Source organism: Crocodylus porosus, unplaced genomic scaffold (assembly GCF_001723895.1).
Source record: "Crocodylus porosus isolate Cpor-Errol unplaced genomic scaffold, CroPor_comp1, whole genome shotgun sequence".
Taxonomy (NCBI): Eukaryota; Metazoa; Chordata; order Crocodylia; family Crocodylidae; genus Crocodylus; species Crocodylus porosus.
In genome coordinates, this window is record NW_017728886.1 from 1,528,849 (window position 1) to 1,555,616 (window position 26,768).

A 26,768-nucleotide genomic window follows, 5' to 3' on the forward strand; every position below is an offset into this window, starting at 1 on the left:
TGCAAAACCAAGCATGCCATTTCCTTTCTCTGGCCAGCGGTGTATACCCACAGCAGCAGAAGCCAGTCTCCCTGGTGACAGCAAGGACAGCTGACCCTGGAAGAGGACAGTTAACAAAAAGTATGTATTATACTTTCATCGTAGGGTTTGGGCTAGACACCCCCCACGGGGCTTGCTTACAGCTACCTGGAGAGTCAAGGGAGGAGGTAGGGGAAGCCCTGACGCTCTGGCTGGGTGTAAAAAAGGACACAGAATGACAGCAATGGAAAAGAAATAGCTGGTTTCACAGCTGCCTCGTGAAGTTACAAAGAGGTTTCCCCAGGGCTCGGTGAATGGCTGCGGCGAGTACAGATGGCCTGCAACTGCTTACACAAAATCTCCCTCGAGTGTATTTGCATCGGGGAAATGCACGAAACGACGCGTGCGGAGCTTCTAGCTGCGCTGGGAAAAGTCAGAGTCATTCGGTCGGCGGCAGAGCGCGCGAAGAGAGTTATTTCTGCTCGCCCTGCTGCGTGTCTGTAAAACCTTAAAATTGCCTTGATGGAGCGAGTCCAGAATCTCACGGGGTTACTGAGGTCACAACCTGTCTGGACGAGCGTTAACGAAGACATGTCTATAAAGCCACTGACCAACCGACAGACTGTTTGTTTGCCTTTGTCATAACATTATACAAATATTAACAACAAAAAAGGCACGTGGCCCCACAAAGGGTTTGGCATGAAAGCATTCATCACGGTGGATTAGACTTCCGGCTTTTTAAAACTTTTCTAGGTAGATGGCTAGCTAGCTGACAGACAGACCGATAGAAAGAAAGGCAGACTTTGGCATCGGAAAGTAATTAAAGAGTCCGAACAGAGCTGGCAGAGAGCACTGCCTACCTGGAGTCAAATGAAACACAATGTGATATTTCCAGTCTCCTGAGTGTACTTTTAGCTGTCAGTTGTATTTACTACTTCAGATGTCACCAGCCTCTGCTAAAGTGGAGGCAGAATAATACACAGGCTTGCACAGATCCCAGGGTTTTTCCTTTTAGTTTAGTCCCGGGAGAGAAGGAGAGAGAGAGAACTCCTGCACCACCCGTCCGTCCGTCCGACGTGCCTGCTGACTGACTGTAGGGAGGGCAAATGAGTTAGGATAAAATTCCTAAGTGCTCTTTTATAGGGAGTTTTAAAAAGCCTCTCAAAAACAGCAGCAGAGATCGAAGCCTGTGAAGGGAGGGGAAGGTAGGGGGAAAAAAAAAGGGGAAGAAAAAACTTTGGCATGCATGCAGTGTCTTACATCAATCTAGCAGTCAGCATCTATGTAGACGTTCTTTCCTCCCTTTGTGCAACACCCCTTTCCTCCTACAGACCACCCAAAGCCCTATAAATAAACCAAGAACACTGTTTTTTCTCCAGATTGCTCCTCAGACCTCAAAGGGAAAATATCAAGCAGGGGAAGAGAGAGAGAGAGAGAGGGAGAGAGTGAAACGATGGCTAGCGAATTCAAAAAGAAAGCCTTCTGGAGGGCAGTGGTGGCTGAGTTTTTTGCCATGAGCCTCTTTATTTTCATCAGCATCGGCTCGGCGCTGGGCTTCAATTTCCCCCTAGGCTCCAATACGACAGTCACCGCCACTCAAGACAACGTGAAGGTCTCGCTGGCGTTTGGGCTAGCCATTGCCACCATGGCACAAAGCGTGGGCCACATCAGCGGTGCCCACCTGAACCCAGCGGTGACCCTGGGCCTTCTCCTGAGCTGCCAGATCAGCCTCTTTAAGGCGCTCATGTACATTATTGCGCAGTGCCTGGGGGCGGTGGTAGCCACAGCGATTCTTTCTGGAGTCACCTCGTCTCTCCCGAACAACTCCCTTGGACTCAATGCGGTAAGTGGCAAAACTTTCCTTCCCTTCCCTCTTTCTAGCAGGAATAAACCTGCCACCTACTGCCAAGGGCAAGCGGAGGGTGGGGGACTTGTCTGTAATGCTGGTGAATGTTGCTGCTCCTGATACAACAATACTCAGGGCTCCATCCAATGCCACCGGCGTCCATAAGACCCTTTGCCTTGACTTCACTGCTTAAGGGTCGCAATGCTGTCCCGTACCAGGATACTTGACCCCAGTACTACCGAAAGTTAAGGGTTGCTGCTTCTGTGAGACAGAGATGAAAGAGGAAAGCCCTTTCCCTTCTGAAATATAATGGCACATTGTTGATGGTCTGCATCAGGTTTGTGCTTGGGTCTGAGGTAAGGCTGAGATGATCAAAACTGCCTCAAGGATTTAGGTAGCTGATGCCTGTAACATTTTTTTGGCAGCTGGGTAGCCGACTCCCTTAAGGGTTATGCTCTGCATGGCTTGCTCTTGCGATGCTATGCGATGTGCATATATGGATATATTTTTTATTGCATGCTCGCAAGCCTGTGAAGGTGCTTCATTAACTGTCCATCTAGTCCGATGATGACGGATGCAAAATAAGCATGTCAGCACACGTCCGCTCGCAGAGAAGAGAGACAGAGAAGGGGGACGAAAGAGATGTGTCAAAGGGAGCCCTGTGTTCAAAACTATACACGTTGCAGTGGGCAGGGACCAGAATATTTCTCTGCACTGACACGAAAACTTTTTGTGCAGTGAAAACTTTTTGTGCTTTTGTGCTTTCAAGGAGCTAGGGAAATGTTGAGCTCTGTACTGGGACAAGCTAGTGAGACAACTGTCTATAATAGGGGGGCTGCTTTCAGGGCTTTTCCAACCAGATGTTTGTGGCTCAGGGGCTGTCACTGCATTAAAGCTGTCCGGACTGCAGCTGCCTCTCCTTAAAAATGTTGGCATTTATCCACAGTGGCAACCAAACGGATACCTATCATTTGGCACAGATGAGGCTATTTTCCAGCTGAGGCTATTTTCAGTGTCAAGTCTCATAGCACAAACTTCTGATGAGAGGGAGAGGATTATTACAACTGGAACTTCCCTTATGATCAGCTCCCTCACCTGGTGCTGGACATTGCATTTCTTTCAAGTCTTCTGGATATTCTGTGTCTTTTAAGGATTCAGTTTTTAGATGAAATTCAGCATCCCATTTAATTCCTTAGGTCTGCAGGCTTAGAGTCAGATCAGAAGGGCTCTTTCGCTACCAGTTGCTCACTGGTACCAAGAGTTACAGGCACAAGGGGAAAAATAGGCCAATGAGTATCAAATTAATAAAAATGTGCTTTAGAAAGCTCTGAAGTCCTAGCTACCTCCAGAGGGATACAAGTTGCAAGTGGGTATAACTGGTCTTCATAAACCAATGTGATAATGATAGTTGCTTGTTTGCCTCTCTAAAATCTGTGTATACAGAAGATCTGATCTATACGATCTATCCAGATTTCGAGGATGGTTCTGGGTCTGATCCATCACCTCCTGGAGTCAATGCAGGGATTTGCATGGACTCTAGAAGGGATGGCAGAGGGAACCACTCATCAGTAAAACAGACCGCAAGGGGCATCTCCATCCCAGGGGTCCCCTGCAAATACCTGAGAGCTGGCTGGGCAAACCCACAGCTATGGCATATTGGTTCAATCTAAATCACCGAGCCCTGAACCTGAAGTCCATAGGATGCCATATGACCACACCCAAACCCTTTTGCTCCTGTGACAACATTTCAAATCATAATTACACTTGTGTAGAGCAATAAGGGATACTCCCTCCATGTGGCCTTTCCACTATTCTACCATATTCGACCCAAATCTGGGTCCACTGCTCCCAAAATCTGGGACCCTTTTTTTCCCTAGCCAAGCAGTTACTGTATTCCTATTGCTCCCCAGCCATTTGAGATTTGACTTAACCTGTCTCTATATAAGAAGACTTGGAGGAAAATCTTGGCCCAGCTGAAGTTAATAGGAGCATTGGCATCAGTGGGGATGGGACATTACGCACTGTGGACCTTAAGTATTGCACTCGACACATAGGAGGGAAGCCTATTTTCATCCTTACCAGAACTCAGTGGAAGTCAGTGGGATGACACTTTTCAGGGGGAAAAAATCCCTCGTGGTGGGGGAGAAGGTGGGGGAAACGGTACTTTGTAGGCTCTAGCCCATTGTATATAGTACGAAGTTTGCATCAGATCAGGACTTCTGGTCCACCTGCTGCTAATGTAGCTGTATCAAGTGCTGTCCTGAGGCTGGGTATCGATGATTGTCACCGTCAGATATTCAAAAGAAATGGTTTTCCGTTCAGCTCGAAATGTTCTGGCTAGCGGAGCTGTGGGGGGATCTCCCTGGAGATGGGGAGGGCAGCAGCTGTTGTTTTCCCTGCAGGAGAAATAGAGAGGAAAACAAGTTTATTCACTTCCCACTGGAAAGGCCAGCGTGGCTGGGTTCGGCGCTGGAGAAAACAGCAGAGCAGCTGCCGTGTCCGGCAGGTTTGCATGTTAGGGCACAGGGGAAGATCACGGCTCCAGCCAGCAGCGCGCTGGATCCCTCGGATAAGCAGCAGCAATATAGATTTGCCTTTGTAGCGTGCGGGAGTGCAACAGGGAACGGACGGGACTCCCGTTCCTGCCGGCAGCTTCAGGAACTTGTGCTCGCGGGGGGAAGTGAAGGCACCTTCATCTTAAAGAAAGAGATGAGATTTAAGGAGGTCTGCAGTGTGTGGAAGGACAAGCCGTGCCCCGTAGCTGATGCTGTGCTTTCTTCTGTAACTCCTCAGTAGTTTATTAGGGAAGTATTTCACAGTGTTATGAGGCAAGAAAAGGTCAGTCCAATTTGCATACGCTCACACAGCCTTCTATGTACATTTGGCTTCAGACTTGTCTTGCCTGCACCAGGGTGCTGACTTCCCACAATAAACCATCAAAGTACATTCGATGACACCAAGAGTAAGAAAGATGGAGAGAAAAGGGGAGAAGGGATAGATTTGTTGGTCCTTTAAAATGTAGAATATGGGCGTCATGCCAACAGGGAAAGGTTTGATCCAAACCCAACTGGAGTCAATGGAAATAGTCTATTGACTACCAGAAGCTTTGAATCAGGCATTCGGTGCTAACGTGAGAAAGAGCTTGGGTGGACATATTTCTAAAACTCTCAGCTTTGAACATGGTATTAAGGCAGGAAAAGTATGGTTTGCAATTCGGAGGAGCTCTTGCTTTTCTTGATAATCAGAGTCTTGCACCATACCTGTTGGCTGGACCCGATGCTCTTGCAGCCCCTGACAATCTATGAATCTTGCAATCTATATTTCTTTATGGCAAAACTATAAAAGCGGAGTTCATCCAAAACTAGATGCATTGGCTTGTCAGCATAGCTGCCTATACTATATTAAGACAGACGGATGAGGTCCGGATATGTAAAGCAGGATTTAGTTACACTGTTCTGCCTACAAAAAGGGTCAGGAAAGCACTTAGGTTGACGAAAGGCAGGCTAGAGGCAACTGCTCCAGCAAAAGGTATTTGCTGTTGGACAGTGGTTATCTCAAGACTTTTATCAGACTAGAAACATATGTCGAGTAAATTTGCTTAGTTCAGTTTCATCGCAGGGCTAATATAAGATTAGGAAAAAATGTTATGAGCTGCCTTATGATTGCATCATGTCACATGCCTTTTAAGTGGCTTTGCGTACCGATCCAGTTGCTGCCTCAAGAGAGCCAGCAGGCTCCTTTGTGGGTCTAGAAGAAGTTCTTCAGGAGTGGAAATGGAGTGAGAAATCTGCTCTAAAGTCAAGAATAAAAAAAGGCTTAAGTAGAGCAGAATTTCAGGCAAGGAAAACAGACAGAAAAAAGCTAGACTTCATTAGCCTAAATACAGGAACAAAACCAAGAATAATAAATACAATGAATCCTGTTTTAAAAGGCCACTCAATGGACCGATAACAATCAGCTGCATAAAGGAAGTGGGTTTTTTAGCAAAGCCAAGACAGAATTGCGGCCAGCCTGTTTGTGCATATTTGGGGTCCCACTCTTAAGGCAGGAGGCTGTGCAAATAAAGGGGTCCCCTTGGCTGCTTGCTGGTCCTTGAGCATGCTTTGGACTTTCTCATGGGCAGCCTCTGTGCCACACCCCGGTGTGAGCCACAGGCTGATCAGCACTGGTACAAGCTCAGAGGCAAAGTAGGTTTTGCATTCGCTGGTTAGGCTTGGAGAGCATTTCAGCTCCCTGTAGAATGGCAGGGAGAAGGGCATTTTGCTGCCTTGAGCAGGATCAGTGTTTGGCATTGATCCTGCCCTCTCTCCCCATCCCTTTGATACTACAGAACAAATCCACCCACATGTGGTAAACCAGGGAGGAAAGACTGAGTCCTTTCCCTACTGGTGGCTGAATAGCCACAGGGCTACTATGTGGCCACTGATGCAGCCTGCAGCTTGCTCTTAGCTGTCATCTTGGCTGGTCATCTATTTTGTGAGCCCTTAGCATACTCCATTTCTTTGGAAAAGGGGGATTGGAAAGGTCTGTTGCCCATGGTGGTTAGGGACCCCTTGCCAATCCTCCCTGCACAGCAGGATTTCAGCTGGGCCTGGGACAGAAATTCGATAAACCAGTTTGACCAAAACAGTTCAGTCTGATATGACATCCAACCAGGTGAATCTGCAACCAGTTTGGGCCATTTTGAAACTGGTTTCAGTGCACTGAACTTCTGTTCTGTTACACGTTTAAACCAGTTTCCAATCATGTAAGCTGGTTTATGTGTATCCTCTGTCCCTAGCCCTGGTGGCTAGGGGCAGGGGGAAGAGAAGTGTGTGCCTATGAGGGAGGGTTTTTAACCTCTATCACTAAGTTTTAGATGTGACATGCAGCAGGAATATAAAATGTTGCCTCTATTTCTCCTTTCATCTTTGCTGACCTTCAGCAAAGCTGAGTCTTGGTATGCTTAGCCCTTCGGTAGGGAATGGCCATTGACATTGCTGATATTTCCAGGCTGACACGAAGTAAGGAAATCTTCCTGTTCTTCAGAGGTCCCCCAGGGATGCTGGGTATCTCCAGGTAGAGAAAGCAGCAGAAATGCTAATGCTTCATTATAAGAAGTGGCTTAGTGTCTGGGAATATGACTAAGAAGCTTTGCCATAGTGATTCAGTGTTTCCCTTTGCGATTACCCTCTTTCATTATGCCCACGCCCTCAGTTTATGATCCCATCCAATCTTAAACTAAACAACGTCTGGTTGGATGGTAAGGCCTTCCAAAGAAAACCGGGTGGTTCAGGAAATCTTGGTGGTGATTGAGGAGGTGACACTTTTTCCTCTGAGTCAGCCTGGTCTTATGGAGCATTGTGGTTTTGTGAGTGCCGCTTGATGGATGAGAAATAAAACCAAGATCTTGACCTCATAATAGTCATTAAAGAGTCGATGCTGCTTTTTGCAAGGCTAAGTTTAGTTCTTGTGCCTTGTTCAAATTTCAGCATAGATGATTATAAGCTATATAGTCACATCTCCCCTGGTTTCAATTAGGCGCAGGGTTATCCTTCTGCCCTAGCCTGCTGCTTAGTGATGCTCTGTGTTATTAAATACACGCTATAGCTTCTGCATTGCTCCCCAGAGATAAGTTAAATTCAGTAGTGGCCAGTTTGTCCTTTTTGTACTTTTTGTAGAGACCTTTGAGATACTTGGAGATGAAGAGCTGTGCAGCATTATTCTTATTGTATAGATTTCCATCGTTCAGCAGAGTCTCATGAGAGAATAGCGGCGAACAACACCATTAGGCAGAGGCGATGTGGTGACTTCAATAAGAGACGGCAGGCAGGAAAATGACCTGTTTGGAAATTGCAGCGGTGCTTCGATGTTAGCAACTTGTTTAGATAGTGAGGTGAGCTTGGCAGTCTGGATGAGACATATAACTAAGGTCCTGTGGTTACTGAATGTCATCTACTCCAATCTGGAAGAGCAGGGCTGTTTATTCTGGACACGTTACCTATTTGCAGTTTTGTTAGAGATTCAATCGGGGAAGTTTACCTCTACTTTCTTTCCTAAACAAATTGCCAGGGGTTTCTGAATGTGGAATGGATGCTACCTTGCATCTCGGCAATCTCCCGAAGTTAATAAATAATATTTTGTGAAACATGCTTACCTCTTGCTAGGAGAAAGGGGCTATTTTACCAATAAAGTGTTCGAAGAGCTTTCTAGATGAGATTCCTGCTAGGTATATGCCCGGTGTCTACATTGCCATGGCTTGACTGGAGGTGTTGAGGCAGAAGAGCAGCAGTAAGATTACAAAAAGACTCGGGCTGTCTGCTTAAATGGACACTCTTGATAAATGCCTGGCCCTCACTGTGTACAGGGGAGTAGAGCCAATGTGAACACTATTGAGGGATTGTTCTTTTCTTCCCAGTGAAAAACTAGAACTTTTGTTTTTTTTATTAAACTTTGCGAAAGAAATAGCTATCTGTTGTTTGGCCAGCTCCCGCGCTGAGAGACATTAGCTAGCAAGTGTGGGGAAACTTGTGCTTGCCACCACCCTTCCATCTTTGTGAACAGACATTGAATGCTGCTTTCCAAGATCTGTAAGTTGGCAACTTTCAGTTATACATACAGTCCTTGGTTGTAGGGATGAAACAACTCTGGTTTTCATGTCTGAATTTAGATTCGCAATGGTTAGAGGCGCTTATCCTTAATCAGGATCCAAATCTGGAACTACGTCCTGGGAGTAAATAGGGGGTCTTTATAGGGAGGGGAAAGATGACAGCATGAAGGTAGGCAAACAGTGGGGAATGTGAGCTAAGAAGACCTGCATCTGTTTTCATGTGCAAAAACTTTGTTTGAGGCAATAGAGGTGTGCCCATATTTTCCAGCAGATATTCTGGTCATTCGGGTAGAAGATGGAAGGAGAGGCCATGTTACTAGAGTCCCATCAGATTCACTCAGAGAAGTTTTTCTTCATTTCCATCCTTAGAAAAAAGGTCTAGGTGTTTCTGAGTGCAGAATAGCTGCTGCCTTCATTCTCAGGAAGGGAAAGTATTTAAAGGATCAATGAATCTTAGAAAAGGTAAGATGCAGATCTCTCTTGAAAAAAGTTCTATAAAGAGAAATCTGCCACAACTGACTTGTGTTGTTTAAGCTCACTAAGATAGCTCATAAATATTGGAGGAAAACAGATATTGGAGATAGCTCATAAATATTGGAGGAAAACAGATCCAGAATATTTCCTTTTGCCTCTAGAAGAAGTTTCCTGCTTTTTTTACAGGGTGGAATAGCAGCATTTGCTTTTTCACTCTCTGGGATAATTGGAGGCACCAGATAAGCAGTAAACCTCTTGAAAATACATTGTCTGACTTAAAATCCAAGGTTTAAATATCATCGTCATCATCATTTATTATATGAGTCCTTTTCCGAGGGTTAAAAAAAAATCATCAGGATTCAGTGACGCAGAATTTCATAACTGACCAACTATTTTTATGTTTTGCAACTGATTTTTGCACTGTTTCCTTCTGCTCCCTTGTCTGCCTTTATCCCCCTGATATCTCATTTAGACTTACATGTAGGTAATCCAGGGCAGAGGCCATCTAGTTGCTCCCCGTTTGTACAGCACCCAACACAATGAGACTCTTATCCGAGACTGAGTCTCCTGCGTGCTCGCACAATAATGACAACAGCAGCATCGGGAGTTAAGAGATGTACTCTGAATTAATACAAGCACGAAAGGGAGCAGAATACAGCACTGTGTGTTTACAAAATCAAGCCTTAATGTAAAAGAAATGAATTCATTGGCATTCAGGACTGAATCCAGACCCGATCACATTAAGCAGATGCGACTCCACTGAGGTCAAAGATGTCTGAGGTTAGGACCTCATAATATCCAGTTAGATCAAATATACAGGGCCTGTTGTCCATCCTGGAGGAAAAGTTATAGATGCTTGGGGGAAAGAGATATCTGATCTTTAAGGGTTTTCTTTGATACAGGGATGGTAGTTTGTAATGCAGCACTTGGGGAAGGCAGCATGACTACGAAATGCTACTCAGGCTTGATTTTCACCACGAAAACAAACACACCCATGGACCAGTCAGTCTTTCCCAGGTCCTTATCCCCTCTTGGCTAGGAGCACAACTCCTTCGCTGAAGTCATTAGCTGTTCCTCATATATTTCAGAGGGAGAGTGAGTGAGAGAGTTAATGCTGACTGAAGCAACAGAACAAATGACCATGCAAACTTTTATAGTGACACATAAGTGTGACGGGAACCCCATGAGCCTAATTACTGTAGGTGCATGACTTATGCTATCCACTTGGGTTCCCTCCAAATTCATCAAGCTTTAGTTCTTCTCCAGCCTTGTATCTGGAGGAGTATGGACCACTCTTAAGAGCGTACAGAGCTAACTTAACCTCCGATTTGCCTCTTCTAGATCTTACGATGACAGGCTGAGAGACATGGGACTCTTTAGCTTGGAAAAGCGTAGGCTCAGGGGTGATCTGATGGCCACCTATAAGTTTATCGGGGTGACCACCAGGATCTGGGGGAACGATTGTTCACCAGAGCGCCCCAAGGGATGACGAGGTCGAACGGTCACAAACTCCTGCAAGACTGCTTCAGGCTGGACATAAGGAAGAATTTCTTTACTGTCCGAGCCCCCAAGGTCTGGAGCAGTCTGCCAGCGGAGGTGGTTCAAGCACCTACATTGAACACCTTCACGAGTAAATTGGATGCTTATCTTGCTGGGATCCTATGACCCCAGCTGACTTCCTGCCCTTTGGGCAGGGGGCTGGACTCGATGATCTCCCGAGGTCCCTTCCAGCCCTGATATCTATGAAATCTATGAAAGAAATAGATCCATCAGTAGAAAAAGTGGATTCTTTTAGTTATTGCTAAAGATCCCAGAGTGAAAATCCTAGTGGCAGGAGTGTAACCTGTGGGATTGTCTCTCCCACTCATGTGTTTCCACCTGGCATGGGGTGTCTTCTTCTAAGAACCAGAGGGTATTGCATCCTCCATGCCTGGCCGGTCCATGGCCTCTCCCTTGCAGTCAACATGTTCAGGGAAATGAAGGTCTTAAGCCCTCTTGGAAGGGCTCAAATGTCTGCTGATACTTATGTTCACACAATTGCTAATGAAGTCAGTGAGAACTATGGAGATGCATTTGGATAAAGGGCCAATGCCTGACCCTTATGTAAACTAGTGCTATCCACAGCAGACTCACATGGCAGATATGAGTGACATTCCTGAATGCACTTGTGGAAGACACTCAGCTATTTATGGTAATGCGACCCATATGAGAATCAGGCTGACTAGTCTAGACCAGAAAGAAACCACTTAGATGCTAAGGAAGACAGGATATGACCCTTAGATCCTCTTCTTTTGTAGTTTCTTTTATGACGAACAGGGAAAAGAAATGATAGAGTAGACGTCACTGTCTTTTTCCAGAGGCCTAATTTGAATATTGGTGCCCCCATTTAACTCTACGGTAAAAAAGGCAGCTTACAAGTCATGTAGATCTATGGAAACATTGGTTTTATGGTACCATGAAAAAAGCAGTTTAAAAGTATAAGCCACCTTGAATTCAGGAAGTCTTTGACAATCCCGTTAATTCCAGAAAAGGCTTGTAGAAGTTTTGTTGGAGTTTTAATTTAGAAATATAAAACGGATCTTATTTTAATGCTGTTGACAGCCAACCATATTGGCTGGGCAAAGTCAGACAACTATTCCAGTGTCTGTGTATAAGGAGAGATTTTTGCAGACTCAAAAAGCAGTTAGACCGTCCATTCCCCCTGAAAGTCAACTGCTGTCTTAGTTACTAATAAAGGAGATAATAAATAGCACATCAGTATAAACAAATGCTCTGAAAGTGCTTCTAAAGAGGAGCTGTTTCCCTGATTTTAAGCTGGTAAAGAAACAACAGCCCCCACAAAAACTCTACTTTATTTCCCGCCAGCAAGATCAAAAATTGTTTCTCAAGAAAACTTTCCCACAGACATATAAAAAGGTGAAGTATTAATGTGACTCTTCAACAAATGGGTTGTCTCCAGCTGGCGACGTTTAATGAAAGAGTTGAAGAGAGATTGACATTTACTGTCTGTCACTGGGCTCATACGTTAGCTTTACACACTTTGGTTTAATATAAATGGAGCTATCATTCTTCTCTTTATAGCATGCAGGGCTTGTCTCACACAAAAGCAACGTCTAGCTTTTCAGTAGACTATGGACAGAGGTGGGAGGATGTGGTCAGGTCTTTTTGTTGAAGGGTGTCTCCTGTCCAGAGATGCTGGATAATTGGCTGTGCTGGCATCTATAAGTTTTTAACCTGTATCTAGTAAGAGAAAGGGTCTAGCATAGTATGGGGAGCTCTGCCCTTATTATCAGTTCTGTCACTGAGTCTGATCTGAAGCCCATGGATGTTTTCCAAGGACTTCCCCTAACTCCATAGGACTGTACAGAAGGCCCCTGTTGTATGATTTTGGATAGCAACTGCCTTAAACCTCTCTTTGCCTCAATTTACATATCAACTAATGATGGCTCTTAAACACCGTATAATATAAAAGGCAGACAAGGTTCTTTGGGTAAACCTGATATCTTTTATTAGGCCAACAATGTTGGTCATCCCCATACTCTGCTAGACCATTTCTCCTACTAGACACAGGTTCTATGGGTAAAACTGATATCTTTTATTAGACCAACATTGCTGGTTTAATAAAAGATATCAGATTTACCCAAAGAACCTTGTCTGCCCATGCCCTTAGACCAACATGGCTACAACTACACCCATGAAATATGAAAGAAACTATTTAAGCTGAAGGACAACATTGGCATAAGAACAAATAGATATAAACTGGCTAGGAAGAAATGTAGGATGGAAATTTGGAGCTTTCTAACTAGCTGAGCAGTGAGGGTCCAAAATAGCCCTTCAGTCAAAGTAGTGGGAACAAAAATACCCCCCTAATTTTGGTGTAGCTTTATTAATTCATGAAAGCGGTTGGTTGCCAATCATAGCCATGGACTGGTCTTGATGTCCTAAGAGATTCCCTCCAACCTTATGATATATCTAGGTCTTGATCCAAGAAAACTCTTGATTCTAGAAACCCTTCCAACCTTATGATATATCCTAGGTCTTGATCCGAGAAAGCACATGCAAATAATATATTACAAAGTTGTGTCTCCAATAGTTGCATGGCTCATTTCACTATAGCATCTGAATAGGTCTTGATCCAAGAAAGTGCATGCAAATAATATATTACAAGGATGTCTCTCTGATAGTTGTATGACTCATTTCACTATAGCATCTGAATACTTCCCAATCTTTAACATAATCTGTGCTTATTCTCCTGCCCATCTCGGTGCAGCAGATCCACCATTTTGCAGAGGGACAGAGAAGCTTTGTGACTTGTCCGAAGTCAGACAAGGCACCTATGGCAGAGCAGAGAATTGAAATAATTTCTCATAGCTCTTGCTGGACCATCTTCCATCTTGCTGACTTTGCTGCAGCTATTCACATGACTGCACTTGTGAACCTATAAAATCACTGCTGAATGGGACTCTTCCCTCCAGACCCTCATCTTCCAGAGCACTTAAGCACATACTCATCTTTGGTCATGGGAGCAGTGCCTTCCTCCCAGAGTTTCTCAAATGCCTTTAAATAATGAATGTCTGGACCACAAGGATTATTTTTCTTTTCATGGAATTGCCCTCTTTTCTGAAATAAATTACAACCACAGTCCCATGGTGGATAGAAACATGATGTAAAGGCAGTGTACCACCCATATGCAACTGGAAGTGCAGGGTGAGTTTGGGTAGGCTGAGTATAATTATCTGAGTTAGTGCTACCCTAATGAGGCAGGCTGAGGAGAGTTATTCTGCATCCGAATGGACAAAATAGTAGAGGGACTTTGAAGCTGAGCAGCAGAAATAATTATAGAGAGTCTGGCTGGAAAGATTGATTTTTGTTTTATATGTACATATGCTATACCGTTTAGCTAAACAATAGCTACCAGTTATGATAATGGCCCATTGACTTTTGCAGGTTAGGAGAGAAGAAAGGGATCACTTAGGGTGATGCAGAGTTATCCACAGGAAAAATAAGATAACATGAAGGAGGGGAGAGTTCAAGCTCAGTATTAGGAAATCTGTCAGATAGATTTCTCCCAGAGGGTGCGGGGTGAAGCCAGATCACTTGAAGTATCTCAAACTAGACTGCATGAAATAAAAAGTAAGAAATGAATTTTAGAAACAGGCCTGGACAGGCGGGGAGGTTGACTGGATGCTCTCACAGTGGGTAGGCCCAGTGTTAGTTATCGCAGGCGTCTTGAAATTAAAACATTGAAAATGAGTTCACTGCAGTACAAAAAGCATTGTTATTATGTGTGATCTGTGTTGCACTATTACCCAAAAGGTGCAGTTGCTCTGTGCACACATGCAAGGATAGGCAATGCTTTGACCTAGAAACATAGTACAAGAAAAGTTTTGGGGAGGGAAGAGTTTCAGTGGGGGATAGCACTATAGAAGATGTTTTTAACTCCACACCCTTATCCCATGCAAACCAGCTCAATGATTGCATACATATAAAAATATAGGATAGCTGCTGCTGGATGGAGGAATAGCAATTGCAATAATTAGCAACATGGCTGGAAAAATGTCTCTTTATAAGACTGGTGATGGTAGGATTTGATTGAATACATGATGCAATTAAGAAAACTCCTGTACTGCTTAGGGGAAAACTTGACTGCAATTGCTGGGATGTTTTAATGTTAATGGTAACATGGAGGCTACTGTTGATTAAAAAATTACTTTCCATGCTAGATGAAAAAGTGCCAGCATAGCTCTCAGTGAAATGTGTTCAAGATACAGAGAAGACTGATACAACCAGGGTTACTCTTGGAAAATACATGTCTCATACTAGCAACAGGGAAGCATCAAAGTGAAGTGAACCCTCGAAAAGATCATACAGGTCTAAGAGGATGCTGGATGACAGATGAAAGGACGTAGAGTTTCACACAATGAAACCGCTTCGCGTAACAAATGGCTTTGCCCAAATAACCGGAACCATGTTTTGACCTGATAGACTTTTATTCCTAATAGGAAAAGTATGAAGCCACTGGAAAAGTACACAGCAGGGTTTACCTTGGGCCAGTTTAATATCCTGTCTTCTGGTTCTGTTTTGAAGTCAGGCAATTAATGAAAATCTTGCACCGACAAAACAGGAGGAAAGAAAACATACCAGGAATTGCCCACATTCCTGCTTACAGTTATGGAAATGGGTCAGCTGAATATGCCAGGCAAGAGGGACTGCAAAAAGGAAGCATTAACAGCTCCATTCACAGATAAATCAGAGTGAGGCACTGCATCTCTTAGATAGGGAGACTAGCAATTGTGGTTGCCATTCATTTCCCAGCAGTGCCTAGGCAGGGAATGCTGCTTTCCCTGTGACAAGCTGGGGAGACTGCTGATAGACCAATGTGTCTGTGCTACAGGTTGCAAAGCACTTAATGATCCTTGTTAAATTGCGTCACCTGCGTGCTGGAGCTCCTTCCCAGGCTTTGATGGGGGCTTTGTGGGATGAGCTGTGAGTGATGCCATCTAAAATGACCATTCAAATAGACCTGCAAAAACAAACAGTCATTTCTGGAGCTTAGCTAAGGCAAGTCAGCAACAGACTAAGATGGGACTATCCCACGTCCCTGCTGCTGAAGTTAAGAATGATTTACGTAAGGGGTCACCATTTCCCATGATGCAATAAATGAGTCAGATAATGCTGGAAAGGGAGAGGTGTGCTGTGCCGTGGCGCTGCTAAATCATGTTCCAGCAATGGGTTGCAGGGCATTTGACACAGGCAGTGGGTAAATAAGCAGTTAGGATGCTCATACAGATCAGGATTACCCAAGGTGTAGGCACCCGAACAAAACTGTCCCTCTCTCTAACACACCATAATGCAATCAAGGGGCTCTCACGGAAGAGCCATAGCTTTCATTATGTCTTTCTGGTGTTAGGAAGCTGCCGTTATCAAAATGAGCATTTTCCTGGTTGCTGCAAGGGTGAGTTTGTGCCACCTGAATGGCAACAAATGACTTTAAAGCCATGTTGAGGAGGCAATAGGGGATTTCTCTGAAGGGATGGAGAAATTTGGGGTGCTACCCCCTCCCTAGATGTATCTGAAGCATCTGGAGACATGTTTAGGGTCCCTGGAGGCCTGTTCTAACAGGTATGAGGGCATACCTGTTGGCCACCATCATCATCAAAGTTCCCCAGAGCTTCACAGCTTATAAAGGTAGTACAGCTAAGGCACCCCTTTCTGTACCTGAAAGCATGCAAGGGAGTGACTGATATATCCAGTCTCCTTTCACCCCCCAGGCTGAATGACAAGACACCTGGGTCAACTAGGAGCAGTCTTTGGCACAGGTCTGGTGCAAAGATCAAGCTCATATCCCTGATATCTTAATTGCTCTAGCACCAGACTCATTTGGTTTGTTATTTTGTTGATGCTGACAGATGGTTTGCCAGGCTTGAGGGGCTAATGGAAAATCCAACATGGTGATCACCAGTTTTTATGGGTATTGTCAATGCTATTCCTCATGACATAGTTATTAAAGATAGTGGGTTTTGTTCCAGGCTATATTATTGTATGCTACTGGGTTAAGAATAAGGCACAGGACAGTCTCATGCCGTGCCTAGACCCCCAGCTCCTGGAGGCAGATGGTTAGACAAATACTTAAGACTAAATTTCAAAATAAAGCCAGTCATTTACCTTTAGGGTTGCAAAGAAAACCATAAAAAGCATGCCCTGAGACTAACCAGTATAGCTGTGTCTGCCCAAGAGAGCTGAGAGCATGAAAAAAGTAGATCCAAGACCTCATGCATCTTAATGAGGTGTTCATTGGGGAGCCCAAAAACACCTTAGCAGAGGACCGCTCAGAAGAGGGTAGTAGATTTGGCCTGAAGTGAATACTGGAAGGATATATCTGGCTTCATTTTAGCAGAAGGTTGAGGGCTGTTGTTATGTGTCTAGGGCAGGAGCTCCCAAACTGAGGCATATGAACCCATGGGGGTACACAAGACATTTCTGGGGGGGTACACATGAGAAATTGTGTAATGGCAGATTTAATTTTCATTATAATGAAACGGGGATTTAAGGGGTTAAAATATAAACTATGTGCTGGTAGGGGTGCATGAGCAGCTGGCAAGTCTGGAACTGGGTATGCAATAAGAAAAAGTTTGGGAACCCTTAGTCTAGGGCATTGGATTGCTTGAAGTCAGCTTTATACTATTGTAGTGACACTATGGTTTCTACTGACAGACAGACAAATATAGATAAATAGGTAAAGAGATCCCTATAGCACCACATTTACTTACATCAGGCCAAGCAAATATAAAGACAGGACAGGCCTTCCAATGTTTGCCCCTGGCTTGTAGTGTTTTGGAACAAGGCCCAGACTCCTTGCTAGTTCAGTAGAAATTTATGTCCTTGTCAAACCGTATATAATTACATCTGACAAAACCGGGCTAGAGGGAAAGCAAGAACTTTCCTATGACATTTCCAGGTTTTCTCTGATGCCCCAGAGCACACCAACAAGTGCTGATTAACATAGGGAATGACCTTGGTCTCATTTTGATCATGGGTTATCTTTTATCAGGCAATGGGAAGGGAAGGAAAAAACCCAATTCCCATCTCTCTAAGATAAGAATCAGGATTGTTTTTTACTCTATATTTTTTAAAAAATAGCTGAGTTCCTTTGAAGTGACAGGAAAGTTTGGTGGTTGTTCAGCTATTAATGGTTTCAACCACTGGGGCCAAAATGTTCAAACTTTGATGTGAAAGCAGAATTCGGAAACCAGCTAAATCCCCCATGGATTATCAGTGGTATTGTGTTAACAGTGGGTTTGTCCACTATTGTCCTTACTTGAGTGCCTGCATGTCACTTGGATGTATGTCCAGCTGGGCCCTAAGTTTGGACATTCTGCCTGGGAAATAAAATATATAGGTGGGGTAGCCAAAGGGTCTGAGGTCTAGGTGTTTAGCTACCAACCACCTAGTGATTTCAATGGATATCGTTGAAATCTAAGAGCCAGATCTGAATCAACCTGTTGGGTGTTTCCACTTAGCTGTTACAATGCCTAAAAGGTAAGAAGCAATCTTAATTGGCAGGATTAGGTACCTTGGCTTCTCATATGTGGCTTCCGAAGGCTGATCCACATGGCCAGGTCTCTTATCTACAGCTAACTAATAGCAACACTAGACATAGGGTGCGTCTGAGTTCCTGCTCCTGTTCAGCTTGAAATGTCTGACTCCAGACTACAAGGAAATGTTTGGGCAGGTTGGGATCCAGATGACTCAGAGGGAAGATGTTGGCCTTAACCAGACGCCTTAACTGACAACAGCTGTGAGTTTAGTACGAGGTGCAGCACTAGCTAGTTACTGATGAATGATATTTGAATGGTAGTGACAATAATACCTTCTTTTTGTCAAGTAGCAACAGCATTAAACCAGGCACGAAGGAGTCCTGGGGTCTAGGCCATGACAAGATTCAAACCCACATCAACTACTTTCCCAGAACCTCCCCTTACCACATGGCTGTAGGCTAGGTTATTTGGGCACCCTCCTGTCTTGTTGAAGGTGTCCCTGGAGAGCTGAGAGTTGAAGATGCAAAGGTCCGGAAAGACAGTAAGCAAGTAGCAGATTAACTCTATGGCCTAGTGTTTAAAAGAAAGCTTGTTGCCCAGGGGTCAACTTGGTTTCTGACCTCTACTATTGCTGAACAGATTCAATTAGGGCTGCTCTTTGTGACGTAGGCATGTAATTTCTGACCAAGTCTTGTTTGGGTGATTTAAAGGTTCGTTAGATCTTGCTGCATTTGACTTAGAAGCTCCATTGTTTTTGCAATGCATAAAGTGATTAGTTCATGGTTTCCTAGTCGTGAGGGTCGGAAGGGACCTCAGTAGATCATCGAGTCCAATCCCATGCCCTGGGCAGGAAAAAGCATTGGGATCAGACAACCGCAACCAGATGCTTGTCCAGTCTCCTCTAAAGACCCACAAGATCTTTATTTTTAAAGGGCGGATTTGAAGGAGAAGAGTGCATACCCCTTTTCGGAATATCTGGGGAAGAAACTATAGCTATAGCAGACTGGTGTGTGTGGTGCAGGGGTTTATTATGGATACCCAGGCTATGGAGATTTAACCTCCAAACCACTAATACATATTCAGTTCAGGCTGGTACTTATCAGATGTTACTACTATTCATGGTGCTTGATTGTTTCAGTCCACTTTTCACAGGATGGATATCTACACTGCAACCCTTGCCTCCCATATAATTACATTTGATGTTGGTTAGTGATTGTGGGTAAGCAAATGGTTTTTAACCCTAGAACTACTGATCTAGCACTTTCATGAGTGACCTGTAAATATATATAGATTATAATGAGTTGGATCCTGAGCTGCTGGAAATTGATGTAGTTTCACTGACATTAATGGAGCTATGGTGATTTACACTGGGTAAGGATACAGTACTGTGTATTTGTCTTAGTGCTTTTCTAGACAGGCACTCATATAAAAAAAATACTTACTAAAAGAGGCAAAAACAGGAAAGCAACTAGTAAAGGATGAAAGTCAGCGGGTTTGGATGAAAGTCCAAAAGTTTGGTTACTTATCTGAAGTTATACAGCTGTTTGTCTGCAGGAAATTAGGCGGGAAATCTCATGAGCAGCATGATTGCTTGTGTTTTTCTTCTTCTAAACAAGTTACAATATTGTTTAAATATGTTATTCTCATATACAGCCCTGCACACTTAGTGCAGGCGCGGTGGCAGATGAGATAATCTACTGATTACATTGGCATTGGGTTTAATCTATGTAGAGCATGTTTATTCTTGTTAGGGACATAGCAACATAGAAACACTGTACTGGAGGAGGCCACTTGAATCATGGAGTCAAGTCCTGTGAATTTGCTGGAAACCAGTTTTCCAAAAGGGATCCGCAAAGACATCTAGTCTGATTCCTCTTGCATGACCACATGGGTAAAGGGCAAGAGAGACAAAAGCACAACTTAACGATATTTTGACACAACAGTGGCAGGAAAGTACATTCATAGGATCATAGGGCTGGAAGGCAGCTCATGAGGTTATGTAGTCTAGGCCCCTGCTCAAGACAAAATTGTGCCTAAACCATCCCAGCTGAATGTCTGTCTAACTTGGTAGCGGTGGTAGTTCACCCCTCGGTGAAAGAGATCTAGGCTACCGCTGTTTAGTTTCCATTTGCTTCCAATTAACTGACAAGTCCTTACTCCCTTTGTAACTTGCTGTCATTTGTTCTTTTGTCCTAAGCTACATTTTGCATTATTTTTCAGGTCGCTGCTGGTTTGTTGAGCACTAGTTTCCCAAGAGGCTTCTAAAACAAAGGGCAGAATATCAGTTTCGAATTCCTTAGCAATGTCCTTAAAATGGATGGCTTGGTATAATTCCTACTGATTTTGGGTGGGCGCAGATCCATTGCTTTTAATGAGATGGTCCTATATACCAGTACAAGTGAGATTTGTATGTTTAGAGCCATGTGTGTTGGTTCAGTGGCAGAACCTGTTTTACTTCAGAAAGCAGCAAGTGCTTATATGGATGAATGGTGCCACCTTAGTTGGGGGGGCATGTGCCCCCCCCCCAGCAACCAGTCTGTGCCTGGGTGGGGAGGTCCCCCCATGGCCAATCTTGCTGACTGGGAAGCAGTTGCGGTGCTCCTGGAAGTGGCCGTGGTGCTACATGTGGTGCTCCCACTTGCCGGCTGGCGCTCGCAGCGAGACACCGGCGCTCCTGCCTGCCCCTCCGCCCATCACCTAAGCGGGAAATGCAGCTGGTCAGGGGTGCACCAGCACTCTCGGGAGTGCACATGTATCTCCCATGCATCCCCCTAAGTGTTGCCACTGAGTGCTTATATATTTATCACGTGGATGTTCGTTTTGCCATGTGGATGCCCGCTTTACTGGATAAACCTCTAGATGGCAAATGTTGTGTTCCCTCTGGGCACATCTACATGTGTATTAATGTGCTGTGGTTATGGCACATTAAGTTTAGTACCTGTATAATAGGTGCTAACTAAGTGGGCAGTAACCAGTGCTACTGTGCAGTAGTGCCAACACTTGCCTTTTAAGTGGTGCTAACCTACAGTAGACTAATTCTACTGAGCATTAGCACAATAGCACGGCATTTGCCATGATGCACTAATGCACAGTACAATTAATTTACTGCGTATTTAGCATCTTGTGTAGTTGCGCCCACTGCCTCTCATATGCACACCAATTACATTCTCATTGCAGAAAATTGCCATTGGCTGTATTACTATGAGCTACAGTGTCAACGTGGCTGCTTGTATTTGTAGCTTTATATTATTATCTGCTAAAGGTGCCATTCACACTTGATGAGTGTGAATACTTCAACTCTGGGGTTTTAATAGATTTCATAGACATTAAAGCTAGAAGGGACCTCGGAAGATTGAGTCCAGCCCCCCGCCCCAGGGGCAGGAAGTTAGCTAGGGTCAAAGGATCCCAGCAAGATAGGCATCCAAATGTTTCTTAAAAGAGCTCAGTTTTACTAATGTTCAGTCAAATACAAGTAATGGGAGGGAAGATGTTGCCTGACAGGCCTGACATTTATAGTTAGTGATCTAACGACTATAAGAACTTTTAACTCCTGCCTCCTCTTGTTTCCGTACAGCTTGCAAATGGAATCAATGTAGGACAGGGGCTGGGTATTGAGATCATCGCCACGCTGCAGCTGGTGTTGTGTGTCCTGGCTACTACAGACCGGAGAAGGAACGATGTCACAGGATCGGCACCTCTGGCCATCGGGCTCTCTGTTGCCTTAGGGCATCTTCTTGCTGTAAGTTTTAAATGTCATTGTATAATAGATACTCAGTGATGTCCTATATCATTGGACTTGGGAGAATGTTTCCAGGAATGACCGGTTCATTCTGATCGTGATTACAATGCCATCAATTCCCACCTACTTACAGAAATACTTGGCTCATAGCAACTGCCCCCTCATCCCCTTGAATATCCATTATCATTGTTTCACATGACTGTTATAGGTTCATCAGCTCTGCCAGTTGAAGACTGAACATATTATCTGTGAAACGCACACTTATGAGGATACTGCACTCTTAGGAAGCATGGGCGGTATGGTTGTTTAAGACAGTGTGTTGAGACATTATTATAACATTGTAAAGGTTTAAGGAGGGAGGTCCAAAGCCTATTTCTTTTCCAAATGCAGTAGCCATCCTGTTAGACTTCTTTGAAGACTGAACCCAGGATCTTCAGAGATGAAAGCCACCAGCTATAGACCATTTCTGCTTCTTTTTATACCCAGATTATTTTCTTTTAACACAGACATATTAACTCTGATTTCCCCTACAGTATTGTCTCAGATTCTGTATATTGAGTTTTCTTTTTCTTTTTCTTCAGCCTCTTCCTCCAAGGACAGCCCCTTTTCCCTGGTTTGTCAGCCCATGACTGACACTCACTCATCCATATCAACATTTTGGAGAAAGACTAAATTATAGCAAATTAGCTAAAACAAGGAACTAGCTTTTCTGAAGCCAAGCCATACTGTGCCTTCCTTCTATGAAAGTCTCTTAATCCTCACCCTAGTCTAGCATCATCTCTCATGTGGCCTGTCCTTTTTTAATATAACCTAGATGTTAAACACTTGGGATCCAGATAATGGAAAAATTCTGTTCTACTGAATAGGCACCTGTGTTGAGTGTCTAAATTCAGTCCTGTTCCACCCTGCTGTGGTCCCTGAAAAGCAAAGTGTCTTCCTACATCAACCACTTTTATCTTAGCTGCAAACCTGAAATACACAACTTAGCGAGAAAGAAGAAGATTCATTTACCTCTTGCTATTCAGGCCCATAGTTCCTGGGATAGGATCCGGCCTGATGCCTTTATGGACTTTGTAAGTTGTCATAGATGATTTTGGAACAATTTACACATATTAAATTATGTCCTTAAGAGAGACTACCGTAAACCAAAGAGTCAGATGGTATCATCATGAGGTTCATATCAGCATCGGTCCAGTTAAATCTACATGGATTTGCAGGAATTGGAGGTGAAATCATAGCTGTATTGAAGTTGGTGGCAAAGTTCCCATTGATATCAGTGGGGACAGCATTTCACTTGTGTTTCATTATGGATGGTTCTCTTCTGCTTTCAATGGACGGATTCAGCCTTCTTTTTTATTCCATTCCATCTAAGACTTGTTAGGAAATTCCAGCCCAAATTGCATTTTGTCACTTATGGACCGGCCGTGAATCACAAAATACACCTTTCACTCTATTTCACTATTGAGTTTTGCATTTGTGGGACACCTTGTATTCTGGATATCTTCCTTAACAGCAATTTTTTGTGTGTGTGTGTGTCTTATAGATTGATTACACTGGTTGTGGCATTAACCCAGCAAGATCTTTTGGTTCAGCTTTGATTGCCAATAACTTCACTAATCACTGGGTAAGTTAAACAGGTTTTATTGCAGACTGAAATTTATGTTACAGACACCATCCTTAAATCATGGTCATGATTATTATTCAAGTACATCCCAGCCCATGGATGAGAGATGATATAAAATAGTGGCATAGGAAACATGCATTTTAAAACAGATATTATCCATAGCACCGAGCCAATAATGTGGTCTTCAAGTTGTATTTCTGAGTTGTCGCTTATGAGCACAGTAAATACTGAGATTTAGGCTCATGACAGCACATAATCACATGAATAACTTTAAGTAACTGAAGTTACTTTGAAGTCATTAGGGCTATACATATGTTTAACTGCTAAGCAACTGCTTAAATGCTTTCTGGCAGTAGGACTTTGAAAATACTGTATATTTCAGAGATCTTTGCTACAACTTAGAATGGCGAATACTACCAGTGTAACACCAGGGCTTGGAGCCCATGGCAATTGCTCCCCACTGGGGCAGTGGTGACTTCTGGTTGCTGTTGCATGGCTAGTGCAATTGTGTGGCAGCAGTTGGAGCCTCTCTTTTCCTCACACCCTCCTCAAACTGGTGCCCAGGGCAGCTCTCCCAGGTGCCCTGCTCTAGTTAGGGGCACCAGTGAACCCCATCAGAATTGTTAACGTCCAAAGCACTTTCAATAAAATCATTCACTTGAACTAACATGATGAGGGTGCTGTTCCTTCACTAGATACATGCTGAGATAAATGCATTTGGATGAGAACTTACCATTTGATTTCTTCCAGTGCTACTGCAAATGACTTTGAAGCTCACTTTCCAGGAACATTTGTGCTAGTAAAAGTTGCTTGCACAAATAAATGCTTTTGAAAAGAAAATAGATGCACTATAACCCAAAGTTATAGTGGGGGGCAGGCAGTGCTATCACAGAGGACGCCAGGTCTTGGGTCCCAACTGGACCAAGGCACTCTGTACAGCTTTCATTCAGTCAGGGGTTTCTGATCACCACTGTGCTCAACATTTTCTGTGGGCCCCTCCTAAGGGATTTTGCAGGAGTTTGTGGATTGCCTATCTTTCTCCATTGACTTGAAAGACAACCTACATGTACAGCCCTGTTTCTGTAACTCACCTGCCTGGGAACGAGTGCATCATTTTTATACATACCGAAGTAATAGGATCCTCTGGATTTCACCTCTAATCCCTAATAGGCATCTTGGGTAAAATTTCTGAAACAGCCAAAAGCCTATTGAGTATCAGTGGGATACAATGTTTATGTCTCTGGTGCCTTTGTAAATGTTATCCCAACGTAAATATGGCAAGGCTTTTAGAGACAGTGAGCTCATGCATCTCCCATGACCTCACTGACAATCAGACCACATTTAATTAGATACGTGCATCATGTTTTCTATGCAGTTGCTTTAATTTGTGTTTTCAACGGTCATGACGTTAGTTGGCCAAAGTGACCCTCCCCAAAAAATGCACAGCCAGGCAGTATCACTGTGAGGATTAGTACTAAAGAGTCCCCACCTCCCAGACTGAACAAGAACCTAGGGAGCTTTCTCAATCAAATTGAATACGTGAGCATATGGCAAATACAGGGTGTTTTCAAGAATAGGTCTAGAATGAATGACTGATTGATTAAGCAGTGAAAGAGGTGCCTGATGTTACATTTCAGATCTTCTGGGTCGGGCCAGTCATTGGAGGAGTGAGCGCTGCCCTTGTCTATGACTTCATCCTGGCTCCCCGAACCAGTGAACTGACTGACCGTGTGAAGGTGTGGACCAGTGGCCAAGCAGAAGAGTATGACCTGGATGGCGATGAGGTTAACTCCCGGGTGGAGATGAAGCCAAAATAAAGAAGAATTATAGATAGAAATGTATTGATTTCTGGAAAAAAAAAATGTATCAGTATTATGGACTCTTTGTAAACAAACAAGGAGTACTTTACAGTGGTTTTTAATTCACTACCATTTTCTATTTTTTTTTCTTTCCCAATCTTTCAGGGCATTTTTACCTGGGGCTCTCAAGTGTGAAGGAGCTAAAATCATTAGGCACCTATGTGTGAGCTAGAGGGTCAGGTTCAAGTTGTAACCCCCCTAGCTTATGGCATCTTATTCAAAGTGATCATTTGGATATACCGCAACAGTGTTCATATGACCAGTCTTAGTGCTGTGAGATTAGACTGCTTGGAAACATAGCTATGTATAACTAAAATGGGGATTTTACTAAGCAGAAAGTATTGCTGTAAATAGAGTATTGATATAATGCGCATGACGATCATGTGAAGAATTTCCCCAGCTGCCGGCCCAAATAAAATGATGGCGAAATAAAGGCCTTTCAACCAGTTAGAAATTATTTGGAATGAGCCTGAGCTTGTCAAATTGTATGTGATTCCCAACACACCATAGCATATATGGTCCTGAGCAACATGGCATCTCCAAGTACCGGATACATTTACATCTTCCAGCCTTGAGTTTTCCCTGTACATACCTATGCACTCTCTTTGGCACTAGCAGATACAACATGAAATTCAAATGCTCTGATTCTAGGGGATTAGTCACTACAAACCAAACCATCAAGTAAAGATAATGAACAAGATCAAACTGATGACATGTAAAAAAAGGATTTGTCTCTTCCTGTGGCTGCTCTGCTTTTGTTAATCTTGCATATATAACTGTGCATCTTAAAACAAAACAGAAAATAACATTCCTTGTTTTAGTAGGTAAGATTGGGACATTCAGGGACAATGGCATTCAAAGTAGAGTATATATAAACAGTATATATTCTAAATGGGCACAACAATAAATGTGTGCGCTTAAACAAATATTGGGGGTCATTTCTTGTTATAAATATATATATATATTTTATACAGATAGATGAATAGACTGTTTTGTAAGAAAATAAGAGAGGAAAATACATCAAAAGGACAGTAATAAATGGTAGACAAAATAAATGACACTGGAAATGCAGAGAAAATGAACACTTAAAAAGGTGAAAAGACTATTTTCTGTTTTTGTTTTTTGTGCTACTTTATATGGCCTGAGAAATACATAGCTGTAGATGGTCTTGTATACTAACCAAAGTATATAGTCTAAGCAGATATGTGCTGATAAAACCTATCCTAAACTGGAAGTATTACCTTTATGTGAGAAATTAGGCCTGGGGGGAATCGGTGTACGAGATCGCACAAAGTCAGTTCACCCAAGCAACTCAGTGGATATTATTTTTTCTTCATGGTCCTGTTAAAGGAACAGTATTAATCCAGTTGTCAAAAATGATTGAGATGGATATGAATATATATCAGGCAGTTTTAACACATGTACAGTACAGAAAACTGAAAATCAAACAGAGATGGAATACCATTTTCTCTCTTGTGTACATTTGGTATATTATCCAATGTATTGTCTTTGTAAATACAGCATGGTTGCATTTTGGATTGGTTTAAAAATAAACAAAATCAGTTGTGCTAACACACTTAA

The 26,768-nt window shown here is 43.4% G+C and overlaps 1 protein-coding gene across 1 annotated transcript; it reads left to right on the forward strand.

The window, feature by feature from the left end:
- The first annotated feature begins 712 nt into the window (after positions 1–712).
- AQP1 (aquaporin 1 (Colton blood group)) lies at positions 713–26,763 on the forward strand. The gene is made up of 4 exons (XM_019529109.1): positions 713–1,861; positions 21,540–21,704; positions 23,248–23,328; positions 24,966–26,763. Exons 1-4 carry the CDS (start codon positions 1,472–1,474, stop codon positions 25,143–25,145), a joined length of 816 nt encoding a protein of 271 aa, XP_019384654.1. The 5' UTR covers positions 713–1,471; the 3' UTR covers positions 25,146–26,763.
- The last annotated feature ends 5 nt before the right edge of the window (positions 26,764–26,768 follow it).